Genomic DNA, 15,882 nt, shown 5'->3' with positions numbered 1-15,882 from the left:
AGACGAAGTGATTGCAGTGGGACGATAATTGAATGGAAGCGACTTGTCACTCTTTTTGGAACTGGCTAGATATGAGCAAATTTCCAAGCAGAAGGAAAAACACCTTTGGAATAAGAAAGTGAAAAAAAGGCAACAAAGAACAGGAATAAGTTCAGGAGCACAGGTTTTGAGAACAAGTGGAGTAATACCATCAGGACCTGTAGCTTTCTTAGCATCGAGATTCGTCAAAATCCTTCTGACATCCTTTTGACGGAAGACCACAGGAGGCATTGAATGGAGCGTGTTGGGAATGGTGAGGTGTTTTACCAAGATCATTAATACATGAGTTGGAAGAAAAATGGGATGCTAGCAGGTCAGCTTTATCCTTGGCTGAAGTAACAACACACCCATCTGGTTTTGACAGAGGTGAGAGCAGAGATGGGCAAAAGTTGCGGCCAATAGCTTTGGCAAAAGACCAGAATGCTCGGCTACCATTAGGGCAAGAAGCAAGTTTTCTACTCTTAGGCTGTTCAAAATCTAGTTTCGACTGATTAACGCTGCTTTACAATTGTTGCAAGCTTTGGTGCAGGCAGTAAATGAAACTGAAGAATTGGAAACAAGCAAATTACAATATGCAGCATTCTTCTCTTGATGAACAGCCTTAGCACATTTATTGGAATACCAAGGTTTAGATAAAGGACGAGATTTTAGAGTGGAGTGTGGAATGAAGGATTCCATTCCTACAAGAATAATTTCACTGACATGATTTGAGCAAACGTTGACATCAGAACTTTTGAAACAGTAATCCAACCAAGGAAAAAGAAGAAAAGAAATCTCGCAGGTCATCCCATTTTGCATTCTTTATTGTCAAACGACATGAGATTGGGAATAGCCATGAGATGAAGGCTCCATTGGAGAAGATGCAACCACCAAGGTGTGATCTGAGGTGCCTAAAGGACCACTCACTTCAACCGTGTACTTTGAAGGGTTGTTTTGTGAGAAAGAGATAAGGCGTATTGACTATGTTTAGGATTTCCTAATTCATTTCACAAATATACGTGGTCTCAATTCTAATCTCAACGATGTCCATTTCCACTTGCAGTCTGCCAAACCTCATGTACTTTTTCTGACAGAATCTCAGTTATCGGTTGATTCAACTACTGCTCATCTCAGATGCCCAAATTATTCGCTGTATGATTCCTTTCGCCTCAAAGGTGGTACTTGTGCATATGTCCGTTCTGATATTCCCTGTCAGAGACTTGGCAATTTGGAATCTCCTCTCTTTGATCTTCTCTGGCTTAAAATCTCTCTACCTCATTGTGTCAAATTCATCTGTTGTCTCTACCGTTCTCCCAACTTGACTAATCACTTGGAGCTCTTTGACTTCCTCTCGTTGCAACTTGACTTTCTCCAGTCCAACTCTCCTAACAGTGAGGTAATTTTCCTTGGTGATTTTAATGTTCACAACCCCAGCTGGCTTCCGTTTTCTAGTCACACCGACCCAGCAGGTCGAGATGCTAAGGCTTTTGCAATTACTAATGACCTAGCACAGATTGTTCATTTACCTACAAGAATACCGGACAATCCTAATCATACAGCCAATACGCTTGATCGTTTTCTCACAAACAACCCTTCTAAGTACACGGTCGAAGTGAGAGCTCCTTTAGGCACTTCAGATCACAACTTGGTGATTCTCTTCTCCAATGGAACCTTTATCTCATGGCTATTCCCAACCTCGTATTGTTTGGCATTACAAGAATGCAAAATGGGATGACCTGCGAGACTTCTTTTCTTCTTTTCCTTGGTCAGATTACTGTTTCAAAAGTTCTGATGTCAACGTTTGCTCAGATCGTGTCAGTGAAATTATTCTTGCAGGAATGGAATCCTTTATCCCACACTCCACTTTAAAATCTCGTCCTTTATCTAAACCTTGGTTTTCCAATAAATGTGCTAAGGCTGTCCAAGAGAAGAATGTTGCATATCGTAATTGGCTTGTCTCTAATTCTTCAGTTTCATTTTCTGCCTACACCAAAGCTCGCAACAATTGTAAAGCAGTTATTAATCAGTCCAAACTAGAGTTTGAACAGGCTAAGAGTAGAAAACTTGTTTCTTGCCCTAATGGTAGCCGAGCATTCTGGTCTCTTGCCAAAGCTATTGGCCGCAACTTTTGCCCATCTCTGCTCCCACCTCTATCCAAACCAGATGGTTCTGTTGTCACTTCAGCCAAGGATAAAGCTGACCTGCTAGCATCCCATTTTTCTTCAAACTCATGTATTAATGATCTTGGTAAAACACCTCCCATCATTCCCAACTCACTCCATTCAATGCCTCCTGTGGTCTTCCGTCAAAAGGATATCAGAAGGATTTTGATGAATCTCGATGCTAAGAAAGCTCCAGGTCCTGATGGTATTTCTCCACTTGTTCTGAAAACCTGTGCTCCTGAACTTACTCCTATTCTTTGCCGCCTTTTTTCACTTTCTTATTCTAAAGGTGTTTTTCCTTCTGCTTGGAAATTTGCTCATATCCAGCCAGTTCCTAAAAAGGGTGACAAATCCCTCCCATCCAATTATCGTCCCATTGCAATTACTTCTACTCTTTCTAAAGTAATGGAGAAATCAATTAACCGCCAACTCTTAAACTACCTAGAAACCTTCCGTCTGATCAACGATCACCAGTATGGATTCCATCAGTGTCGATCCACTGGTGATATTCTGGCTTATGTTACCCATTTGTGGACTAATTCAATGGAAAGGTTCGGTGAAACACAAGTAGTTGCTCTTGACATCTCAAAGGCTTTTGATCGTGTTTGGCATAAAGGTCTTCTAAACAAGCTTCCATCTTATGGTTTGCCAACTGTTTTTAGTAATTGGTTATCCAGTTTTCTCTCTGATCGCTCACTGAGGGTGGTGGTTGATGGCTCTCTGTCTTCTAACTTCTCCACTAATGCCGGTGTCCCCCAAGGTTCAGTTCTTTCCCCCACTCTTTTCCTCTTGTATATCAATGACCTTCTTCCATTGACTGGAAATCCTATCCATAGTTTTGCCGATGATAGCACATTGCATTCAACTTTCCATTTTGAGAAACCTTGTCCTGCTCAATCAGCTTCGACTTCTCGAAAATCTGCTACCAATTCCTTAAATGCCGATCTTCAGGTAATTCTCCAGTGGGGCAAAGACAACTTAGTTGATTTCAACCCTTCTAAAACTCAGTCTTGTCTTATATCTCGCAAAAAAGGATTCTTCTGCTCCTATGCTTATCTTTAGTGACACTCCAATTTCTAGGCAAAAGGATATCTCTTTTGTGGATTACCCTGACTTCTAATCTCTCTTGGCACAAGCACATTACAAATATTGCTTCCTCTGCATCTAAAAAACTTGGTTTTCTCTTTCGCTCTCGTCGTTACTTTTCTTCCAAACAGCTGCTCACTCTGTATAAATCACAAATCCGCCCTGCCATGGAATATTGTTCCCACATCTGGGGTTGTGCCCCCAAAACCTCTCTCAGGCTTCTTGATTCCATTCAGAAGAGGGCAGTTAGGTTAATTAATGATTCATCTCTAACAGAGTCTCTCCACTTGCTGTCTCATAGATGCACTGTTTCTGCTGCATGCCTCTTCTACAGATACTTTCATGGGCACTGTTCTTCTGAATTAGCTTCTATAATTCCCGCTCTCTCTTTCAAAACAGTCCGAACACGTACCGTCACCAGCCAACATCCATTTACTGTCCAACTTCAAACCCACAGAACCAACTTTTCATCTTCCTCATTTATTCATTCAACTGCCATTTTTTTGAACAACCTTCCTTCATATGTATTTCCTAAAAATTACAATCTACAGAAGTTCAAGTCCAATGTCAACAAATATCTTCTTTCGTCTTCTCAATCTCCAACCCAAGCAGGGTACTAAGTACTATAGGTTCTAATACGTCTTCGTGTTTGGGGTTCACATAAAAAAAAAAAAAAAAAAAAGATTGTCCAGTATTCTGGTAGGTAAATGAACAATCTGTGCAAGGTCATTAGAAATTGCAAAGCCTCAGCATCTCGACTAGCTGGGTCGGTGTGACTAGAAAATGGAAGCCAGCTGGAGTTGTGAACATTAAAATCACCAAGGAAAATTACCTCGCTATTAGGAAAGTTGGACTAGAGGAAGTCAAAGAGCTCCAAGTGGTTAGTGGAGTTGGGAGAACGGTAGAGACAACAGATGAATTTGATACAGTGAGGTAGAGAGATTTTAAGCCAGAGAAGATGGAAGAGAGGAGATTTCAAATTACCAAATCTGACAGGGAATATCAAAACGGACATATGCACAAGTACCACCTTTTAGGCAAAAGGACTTCTACAGCAAATAGTTTGAGCAACTGAGATGAGCAGTAGTTGAATCAACCGATAACTGAGATTCTGTCAGAAAAAGTACAGGGGTTTGGCAGACTGCACGTGGAAATGAACATCATTGAGATTAGAATTGAGACCACGTATATTTGTGAAATGAACTAGGAAGTGTTTGGGAGGTTTAGATCTCTTCACAGATAAGCTTACTCTATTAGTTTGACAATTCATGGTGTAATTGAGATTCTATCAGAAAAAGTGGGGGGGGGGGGAACATGCTGTATGAAGTAATGAAATTTTTGGATATGATGTACACATGGTAAGAATATACCCAGATCCTTGACATAGCGTGGCCTCGACAATGCCCTCCCTGCATGCACACTACTCGGACTCCCTCCAGTCACTGTCTGGCAGAGTAGAGGTAGCAAGATTATACACTAGCTGATTTGGAAGCCTCCTAAAGAGTTACCGATAGGTTCGGTCCAGTGTACTAACTAGTGGCCAGCCTGCGAACACCGTTTTAGAGCTATACCCTCGAAATGTAAGGAAGATTGGAACATCAAGATGTTCATCATAACCTCAAAAGTCATCAGTCATACTGCATGATGGAAGAGATGTGGAAGGATTGACCAGAACTTAGCTCTGGAGACTAAATATGGGTTCCACCACTTCAAGCCTCCAATAAAGAAATTGGTGGTATTGCACCAATTGATGAGTCATCTACCACCTAGTATTGCCTGGTAACACAGAGGGGCGGCATTCCTCCATGTGGTGTGGGTGCCACACCTTGACCCATGGTTACATTGGTTCATACTTGGATGGTCACCCACAGTGTGCTTGTGCATGGAGGTTATACCCAGGATTACTAACAGTCCCATCATTGTGAAGGTGCAAGCAGAGGATTTGGCTGTCACAGACTGTCTGGACTTTGCCGAAATTGGGTCTACTTGACTTGAATGTCACCCGAATATCAGCATTTTAGGCTCCCAGGTAGCCAGTACAGCTTGTCTAGCATATCTGAGAGAATGTCTGTGACATACTCTAGGACCTGAAATGAATCAAGTTGCAGGAATAGACCTGACTTTAATTTGAAAACATTACTATGGCTAGTGTAAGAGAGTGCACACAGAATCAACTGATTAAGGAACATAGCGTGACAACAATTAAAACAGCTATTCATTATCCCTATAGGTTAGATCTTGTCCCTTGTAGCTATCTTCTATTTCCTAGGCTTATTGAGTGAATTAAAGAGTTTCCCATTGCAATAAGGTCAGCTAATGAATATTTTAACTAATAAACATCACTCTGAATATCTTAAAACATTTCTGAAACGACAGCGTCTCTGTAATATTTAGAAAATGGGTTGAGTTATGGGAAAGCTTATTGAACTAGTGGGGAGTTATATCTAAAAATCGGGATCGTAATGAAATAATTTCTATTTTAAATAATTTTTTTTATCACCCTTGGTATAACATCTCGACCTTTACTGTTAAGATATGGCAAGTATTATCAAGGAAAATAATGTACACACGTGCGCATGCACAATTAAATATGCTGATCTACATAAAATTATTTGTCTTGTATGAAATGATTCATCCTTGTATGTTATATCCAACCAACACTGTGTAGGCTGTGACAGCTGTATCCTAAATTTAGGAAAGTGCTAATTTGATTGTTTTAATACTGTTTTCCTCAAAACAGTGATACCAGATTAAGAAAGTCATGGGCCATACTTTAATCTGTTGCCCATACTTTAATCAAACTGCCAACCAAATGTTAAATTAAGTAAATAGAAAATAAGCCAGCGTGTAACTAAATAATTTCAGCCTAGCCATAAAATTTCCAAAAAGTAATATCATTTTTGTTCATATTTTTCAAATTATATTAGATGAATTGTTTTAAATGTTATCATTTTGTGGAATCTGTTTGATTCATCTAGTGCAATAAATAGTACCTAATAACCACCTTTAATTCTTAATTTTTCACCTAATATGGTTTAATCAGGATTACTTGTCTATTGTATTTATTAATAAAAGGAGGTAAATCTTTCTTTTTTTTTCCCCCCCTATTTAGTTAGTAATAGCAAATGATGCAAGAAAGCAAGTTTGGACAGCAAAAAAAAAAAACCACTTTCTGTATCATCACTCTGTCATTTCCAATAGTCTAGTTCTTCCTTGAATTTTTTCAAACTACCCACCTCTGCAATACCAGATGTGAGGTTGTTCCAGGAATCAACTACATGCTGGCTGAAGGAAAATATTTATACCTCTTTTTCTCCCCTCACTAATCTCATTCCTCTCTTTTCACAGATAAGCTTGTGCTTGTTCTGACACTACATCATTCCTAAAATTAGGCTTTCAGAGCCGTATGCAGTACTCATAATGTGGCCTAACCATTGACTTGTACAACAGGATAATCATCTACTTATTCCTATTAGCAAAATTTCTGTATATCTCCTATTAGCAAAACTTCTGTATACCAGAACTTCATATCTGATTGCACAGTTACCCCAGGTCTTTTTTTCATCCTCCACTACCCATAAATGTGATCAAGAAGAGAATTTTTCTCAATGACAAATGAACTGCTTACTACTACACCATCCTTGACCCACATTATCAAATGGAGAGCCAGAAGTGAACAAACTCAAGATTGGATAGCCCACAAGAAAAATTACCCCCCCCCCCCGGGACATCTATATAGATAGAAAGTTTGGCAGTCACTCAACCATCTTAAAACTGGCCTGGTTAGATCCAGGGGTAGTATCCAACCCCAAATTTCAACTGTGTGTGTGAATGTAGAGCTGAACAAACAACAAAACATCTTATCAGCTGCCCCCTTGCACCTACAACTTGCAATATGCCTGACTTCTTGGAGGCAACAGAGAATGAAGTGGCCTGTTTCTGTGGCCATTGAAGTGGCCTGTTTCTGCGCAGAAATTGTGTAAAGAACTTGTTCCATACATTTTATTTTATGTGTTGCTATATGTATGTTTATGATATTTAGTGATTTGTTTATTGGCTTCTTTTTTTTACCCCCTAGCTTTGATTTTGTATGTTACCCGACATTTATATATTTGCTTTTTTGTATGTTCTGACATGAAATAAAATAAATGTGATACAACACAGTTTGTACCTTAAGCTGGGATTACTGCTACCCTCTGAAGTACCTTGCATTTGTCGGTGTTAAATTTCAATTTGCCACTTCCTAGATCTTATTGCAGTAGCATGCTGTTTACTGTCATTAACCACCCTGCCAACCTTAGTATCATCCACAAACTCCCATACTTTATAACATCCATACTAAGCATGATATACTTTCATCAGTATCATTAACAAATGTGGAAAACAACAAAACATCCAGCACCTAATACTTGGGGGACAACACTAACTTTAGTCCAAAAAGAGCAGTGTCCATTGATAACCACTGTCTGCTCCCATGCAGCTGTCCCTCTATCCATAGCAGTAATCTGCCCTTAATGCCACATTAATCCAGTTTGTACATCAGTCCAACTATACGATGTCAAATTTATTTTTGTATCCATTTCCTTTGTTGCTGCATCATAGTATACAGTAAGTTTGGACAGCCAAGATTGCCCCCTTAAGAAATCCATTTCACCGGATATAACTACATTCCTGTGTAGATGGTCCTGCAACTATTTAACAAGTGACTTCATTATTTTCTCTGGTGCAGAAGTTAAGCTAACAGATCTAATTACTCATGTCATTCTTTGATTTCCCTTTGTGAATTGGAGATACATTTGCACATCTCCAGTCCATATAGACATCCCCCTGAATCCAAGGATGCTCTCGTAATTATGGCCAAAAGTTTCTGTACTTTTGCTCCCCTCCTTGATATAATTGGACAGATCCGATCTGCTACAGGTACCTTATTTATATTTATCTTCAACAATCTCTTCCATTTTTCTCAGTCTCTAAATGATTCCTCATGTGACATATAAAATATAATTCATTTTGTCAGCATCCTGAGCAGGACCAACTGTCACATCATATCTAGTAGACAAATACCCCTTTCTTCTAGTGTTTACATAATAATTTGCTGGTTTTTTCTTTGCATCCTTTTCCAGAGACCTCTAGTAATCTGCCTTATCTTAGCTTGTCTAACCCCTTTCTTTTTTCATTGCAGATTAGTTTGTATCTACAGAGCTTCTGTATCACCTTTTAAATTCTGTACAGTGGAACCGACTGATGATGTCACCAACAGAAAATTCTAAGTGGGAAGCATTCTAGGAACTAATCGTGGAAGCTACTAGGCTTTTCATACCTATTAATAAATGTTGTTCAAAAAGTTTTAGGCCTATATGGATGTCATATGAAGTAATGAGACTGGTGGCAGAGAAGAAAAATGCATGGAATGCATATAAATTATCAGGTGACAAAGAAGCTAATGGCAGATATAAACTAATCTGTAATCAGGTCACAAAGGAGGTTAGGCAAGCGAAGGCAGATGTGAGAAATCTTTGGCAAAGGATGTTAAGAAAAACAGCAAGGACTTCTTTACTTATATAAACTCTAGAAGGAAGGGGTTGAATCAGATTGATCCACTTGATATCGATGGTTCGACTGCTTGATGATCCTGCTCAGATAGCTGAATCTGAATGGATATTTTGGATCTACATTCACACATGAGGAGTTAAGGGAGGAAAATGCCAGACGTTTATCAAACTGTAACAGGTTGCTTAATGATTTCGTAATAACTGAGAGCAGCAAAGTGGAGGAGAAATTGTTGAAGTTAAACATAAGAAAGGCACCTGGGGTGGATGGGATCTATCCAATTATATTAAAGGAGGTGGCAAAGGAAGTAAGCAAACCCTTAGCCATAATTATGAGCATTCTTGGACTCAAGAGCAGTCCCCACACACTGGAGATGTGTAAATCTACCTGCAATTCACAAATGGAGATGTAAGGGTGACATGAGTAATTACAGCCCAGTTAGTTTAATTTCTGTTCTGGGGAAAATAATGGAGTAACTTGTTAAAGATGCATTGCAGGATCATCTAGACAAGATTGCAGTAATAATTCAGACAGCATGGGTTTGTTAAGGGAAAGTCTTGTCTGACAAATTTGATTGGATACAAAGAACTGCATGCAAAAAATAATTTTGATATCATATACTTGGATTTCAGGAAAGCTCTTGACACTGTTGTGCATGGAAGACTACTATACAAATTGGAGTAGTATGGTGTTAAGGGTAAGTTGCTACAATGGATAAAAGGGTGGTTGAGTGGGAGAAGACAGTAGTAATCAATGGACGATGCTCTTTGTAGACTAATGCTATTAATGGAGTCGCCCAGGGTTTGGTGTTGGGCGCACTCATGTTTTGTATATTTATCAATAATATTGATGAAGGTATATCAGGCTAAATTTCGAAATTTGCAGATGATACAAAGGTTGGCAGAATTGTTAATGATAGTAATGGCAGTGTGCTACTGCAACAGGATCTAGAAAATTTGGGAAGGTGGGCTGAGAAGTGGCAACTGAAGTTTTAACATCGACAAATGCAAAGTACTGCATATGGGTAGAAGTAAACCCAGAGGAACGTACCAACTGTGTGGTACTACACTTTGGGTGGTAGAAAATGAAAAAAATCAGGAGTAATTGTGTAGTCAGATATGAAGTTTTCTGAACAATGCAGACAGGCTGCCAGAGCATGTCATGGGCTATTGTTAATGATATACAGGAATTTTGCTAGGAGGGAAAAGGAGGGGAAAGTACTCAAACCTTTGTATAAGGTTTGAGTACTGCATACAGGTCTGGAGGCCTCATTTTAGGAAGGATGTAGAGTTGCATGAGGGTGTTCAAGCAACTCTACATCCTTAACAGAAGGGCAACAAGATTGGTGAGGGGAATGGGGGTCCTCTTACCAAGAAAGGCTTAAGTTCTGCAAATTGCAGCGGCTGGAGGCTAGGCACCTGCGAGGTAATCTGATTGAGATGTATAAAACCTTGAATAGGTTGAGCGCTGAATTCTGATGGGGATTCTTCTGCTTGTTCAGATTACGAACCTGAAGGGGCATAAATTCAAATTGAGACAGTTGGAGAATAGATGTGCGGAAATTTGCCTTTTGCCAGTGGATAGTTAATTATTGGAACAAACTTCCATCTGCCATTGTGGAAGTTCATAGCTTAAATAAATTCAAGGTGTAACTGGACAAATTTTTAGAGTGATGGATGTGTGAATTTTTTTTTTTTTTTAGCTAATGCTACATAAGCTTATACCCTTGCTTTCTTGCATCACAGGCCTCCATTACTACTACGGTTCTAATACCTTTGGTACTTAGTACCATGAGAGAATGGAGAATATGGTACTTAGTACCATGAGAGAATGGAGACCATCAAAGAAGGTACTTGTTGACATTAGACCTGAATTTCTGTATATTTTAATTTTCAGGATATATGTGTAAAGGGAGGTTGTTCCAGAACACGGAAGTTGAAAGGATAAATCAGGAAGAAGAAAAGTTGGTTCTGGGTTTGAAATTTTACAGTACGTGTCTGTTGAAGTGCAATTTTAATTTTCAGGATATATGTGTAAAGGGAGGTTGTTCCAGAACACGGAAGTTGAAAGGATAAATCAGGAAGAAGAAAAGTTGGTTCTGGGTTTGAAATTTTACAGTACGTGTCTGTTGAAGTGCATGTTTGGACCGGTATGGAAAAGGAGGAATTATAGAAGACAATTCCAAAGTATAGTACTGATGGCAGTATCTATAGAAAACCATGCAGCAGTAACAGAATGTCTGTGGAACAGAGAGTGGAGAGACTTTGTAAGAGATAGGTTGTTCATCAGGTAACCTGTCCTCTTCTGAATGAAATCTACAAATGTGAGAGAGTTTATAAGGACATTGCCCCAGATGTCGAAACAATATTCAATGGTGGGGCATATTTATGATTTTTACAGAGTGAGTGAGTGAATAGCTGTAAAGAAGAAAGATAATGCCAAGAGGAATAGAAAACCAAATATGTCTGATGTGCTTATGACAAGAGAGATTAGAAGTCAGAGTAATCTGTAACTAAATGATTTAGTTGCCTAGAAATCTGAGTGTCTTAGAAGATAAGCACAGGGAAAGAACCCCTTTTGTGAGATATAAGACAAGTATAACTCTGAGTTTTAGAAAAATTGAAAGTAGCTAAGTTTTCCTTGACCCACTGGAGATCAGCATTTCAGGAAGTCTTCAAATTCCTTAAATGCTGGTGTCCAGGTATTTCTTAAATAGAATTTCCAGTTGATGAAAGATAGGCATTAATATACAAGAGGGAAAGTGTGGGAGAAATCTGCATTAGTGGGGAAATAAGAAGACAGAGTGCCATCTACCATCACCAGAAAGTGAGCATTCAGAAAGAAAACTGGATACCCAATTGTAAAAAAAAAAAAACAGTAAGCAATCCATAAAATGGAAGCTTATTTAGATGACCTTTATGCCAAACACAATCAAAAGCCTTAGAAATGTCAAGAACAAATGCCTGAGTCTCACCAAACGTTTCCATTGAATTTGTCCATAGATGTATAACATAAGACAATATATCACCAGTGGATCAACACTGCTAGAATCCATATTGACAATCATTGAGCAAAGGAAACTTTCAAGATAGTTCAGGAGTTGGAGGTTAATAGATTTCTCCATTACTTTAGAAATAATAGAGGTAAGTGCAATGGGACTATAATTAGATGGGAGGGATTTGTCAACCTTTTTAGGAAACTAGGTGGATATGATCAAATTTCCAAGGTAAAGGGAAAACAAGTGGAATAACAAAGTGTAAAAAGAATACACAGAACAGAAGCAAGCTTAGGAGCACCAATTTTAAGAACAAGTTGTTTTTTTTTTTTTTTTTTTTTTTTTTTGGTAGTAGTTGGCGCATCGGCTTCTGTGGCCATAATGCACCTCCCAAGATTTTTGCAGTATGATCCAAGCCCAAGGTGGGACTCGAACCCGCGACCTTTGGGTTGCTAGGTAGGCACTTTACCCACCCGGCTAGCCCAGTCAGCTTAAGAACAAGTGTGGAAATGCCATCAAGGAGTTTTCTTGGCATCAAGATTTTTTAAAATTCTTCTGACATCCTTTTGATGGAAGACCACAGGAGCTATTGAGTGGAGTGTACTGGGAATGATAGGAGATGGTTTGCCGATATGGTGAGTACAAGAGTTAGAAAAAAAAAATGTAATGCTAGTGAGTCTGCTTTATCTTTAGCAGAGATGGCCCTATAATCATCAGGTTTTAACAGGTGGGAGTGCAGATGGGCAAAAGCTGTGGCAATAGCTTTGCAAGAGACGAGAATCCTTGACTACCATTTGGACAAGGTTGTCATGTATTTATATCAATTAATATTAATTTATATTCAAGATTATTTAATTGTGTGCATTTTTCTTATCTGCCACTAGATTGAATTCATCACATCTGTTTTGTCATTATCACTTAGTTTGTATAAAAAGCCTAGTAGTTTCAATAATTACTTCCCCAAATGCTTCCAATTTGGCATTTATGTTGGTAATATCATCAGTTTTTCACACTATATAGAATTTAAAAAGTGTCTGAGAGCATTGTAATCACCTTTACAGAAGCAAAAGCCATTCCCTTTGCCTTTAACTATAGTTATACCTTTAAGTGAATCCTACATTGGTATAATGATCACTGTTGCATATTGATTCTTTTATATGTGGAGCCTTAATGCATGATATCACTGCTGATAATCAGAGCAAGAGCTTTGATTCTCTCATTGCCTCTCTGGCTAGTTGGATTACTCCACAACTCTTGCTGGTGTGTGGGTGACCAACTTATAAGTTCCAATTAGTATCCGGAAAGTTCAAAACCACCCATTATGAGACATTCTGATTTATTGGCCCATTCTACGTGTACAGTTGTCTGTTATGCTACTCAGTCGTTAAGCTCATAACACGCTCGTATTTTCATTTTTGTTTTTCCTCTGCTCATGTCACACCAAACTGACTCAGCATTGAACAGCCTATTCATGGTCACTGGATGTATTACCTTAAATTTTATGTGCAATAAAGAAAGATAATGGTGAGAGGGAAGATAAAACTCAATATTTGTGATGTGCTTATGAAAAGAGAGATTAGAAGTCAGGGTAATCTCTAACAGACTTGTGATCTTGTCTAGAAATCTGAGTGTCTTTGAAGATAAGCACAGGAACAATGTGTAGTTTGAATGCAATGTGTCCTTTCTGCACATATTGTACTCCCTGTATTCAGTTATACATGCACCTGTTTTTATTCTTAATAACCCTAACACAAACCATGTATTTGTTTGTTCGTAAAGACCCCCAGGGGACCTTGAAATCTCGAGACCTTGCTTTTTATGCTGTTGCATGTTCTGATGGAAGCAATGCAAGAATCACTTTTACCTCTTCTAATAGCTGCTGTTAGTCTGTGTGTCCCTCTAAGCTGGCAGTTTTCTAAACTACCTCAATAGTGTCAGCAAATATTTTTGCACACCTATTCAAGTGTATCTCATTCCTATAAAAATACTCTCCTAACAAGCACAGACCATGCTGGGAAAAATTATTCCTTACACATTTCTTACTACAGTGTTTGTAGTCTCTCCAAGGCCTTATTGATTGATAAGGTTCTCACCCCCATCATGTCTATGGAATGTCAGACACTCAATTTCAATCCTAACTCCAATTTTTCTTAGCATTGCCCTGTACTTGTTAAGTAAATCTTCAGGTCTACTCCTGATATCATTAGTATTAACATCTACAACAATATCACCTGTTGTGCCCTTAAAAGGTGAAAGCTGCTCTACAGCTAACATCCTTTCAAGGCACAGTATATTTCCCATTTGTCTGACAGCAGTCATCAGTTATACTTTTTCCTGTATGAACAAGATATCTCTGATATCAGTGTTGTAATACTGGAATTGATAAGGTTGAATGTACAATTAGAAAATTTTTCATGGAATCGGATTATCTAACAAGATTTTATTGTATTTGAATTTTTTTTGCATTGTTGCTAATTCTTGTGATTTTTAGAAGAGGATTTTATTTTAAAAAAAAAAACTAATTTATAGAAGTCTGCTTCTAACCAAAGTCATAATTTTTTTTTTTAAAATAGTAATATGATACATACTACAGGATTTATAGTAATACACATTTTTATATTTTATTAATATTATTTTATATTAACTAAAATAATGTAGTATTAGTTTCTCTGGTTGTAGCCATATAGAATGTTTCCCCCCCCCCTAACTTTTTATATACAATCTAAAATTTGATAAAGCTTATTTTTCTTGTTATCCAAAAGAATCATTTTTATATACATAATTATTCAGTAAAATTCTGATGTTCTGATAGTAATGTTAACAAAGTGTTTCACTTAATTATGTAATATATTTTCTTAAATTACAATTATTTTTTTCAGAGGGACAGAAAGGGAAAAGACAAAAAGAAAAAGGATAAGGGCAGGAAAAGAAGATGCATTATTCTGTAACTGAATGAGGTAGGTAGATAGTTTTTATGTGGATTTTACATGGTATTCAAAAGTTTTTATTTTACATGCTTATAGTTATTGGACTGGATCGTTTAAAATAATTTTACCAAAAAATGTGTAACTTCAGACTTGATCTGAACCTCTGATATAATGGGGATTCCTGGCATATATAATGGCATATCAGAATTTAGTAAATTAATTAAAATTGGACTTCTTTCCTGAAATTAGAATTCATTTGAAGATTTATATAGTGCAAACACTTTTCTATGGTTATAGTATCTCTTAAATCTTAAGTATTGTTATTTGTAATTATCATAGACACCAGTTGTCTTGTTTTCATCAAATGGATAACAATTCATGACATTTATCCATGAGTCTCTACAAACTGCCAACAAGTGTTGGCAGGTGAAATATTTGTAGCATTTGGGTGAATATACATAATTAGTAGACATTCTCCTTGTTAAAATTATACTGAGTAGCATAATGCATTTATAGTAACTGAACTGGTATACTGTGTATCAGCTATTGCTTTGTGTATGGCAGCATGTCCCCCCCCCCACACACACATTGGGTCTATTTTCTGAACACACCTGTATAAAAATATTCATAATGTTGATAGCTTTGTTTTTATAAAAACTTGTAACCCAAGTGATTAAACTATGGTAGGCAACATGCGAGTTGGATTGAAAATTCCACATGCACAGTGGATGTGATTGCTCAAATAAAGGCATTGTCATGATAATATTTACATTGACGTTGTATAAAAACATTATGGGAATCCTGTTGTCTCGAAACTTTACTAGACATGTTGGACAGACTTGTGTGATCAAGACCCGCTAATATTTAAAAGGAACAAAAAATGCCACTCAGAAAATGCTAATGCCTTAACTTGTTATGTGCAAGTGGGGAAGGTGAATTTATACAAAATGCAAATTATTTCAATCTGGTACTAACTGTGATAACACTGGCCAAGAAAGAAAAAAAAAAAAAATAATCATACATTTGCAGCAAACATTAAATACCAAAATGATATTGAAAGGTATACTGAAATTTTAGTAACTTAATGAATCATCAATTTCAAATATCATAACAATAATGCTACTATAAAAATGAGTCATTCATT

At 37.6% G+C, this 15,882-nt stretch overlaps 1 protein-coding gene across 1 annotated transcript in view; it reads left to right on the top strand.

The window, feature by feature from the left end:
- The window catches only part of Ras85D (GTPase ras-like protein 1), a 209,477-nt gene that overhangs the window by 165,124 nt on the left and 28,471 nt on the right, over positions 1-15,882 (top strand). Inside the window, exon 8 of the mRNA XM_090383776.1 lies at positions 14,691-14,768. Coding sequence (XP_090239902.1) covers positions 14,691-14,759 — 69 coding nt within the window. The 3' untranslated portion in view covers positions 14,760-14,768. The remainder of the gene's footprint in view (positions 1-14,690; positions 14,769-15,882) is intronic.

The sequence above is a fragment of the Mastigoproctus giganteus genome, chromosome 10, assembly GCF_048544385.1.
Source record: "Mastigoproctus giganteus isolate SK-2022 chromosome 10, ASM4854438v1, whole genome shotgun sequence".
NCBI lineage: Eukaryota > Metazoa > Arthropoda > Arachnida > Uropygi > Thelyphonidae > Mastigoproctus > Mastigoproctus giganteus.
This window is presented reverse-complemented; position numbering and strand designations above follow the sequence as displayed.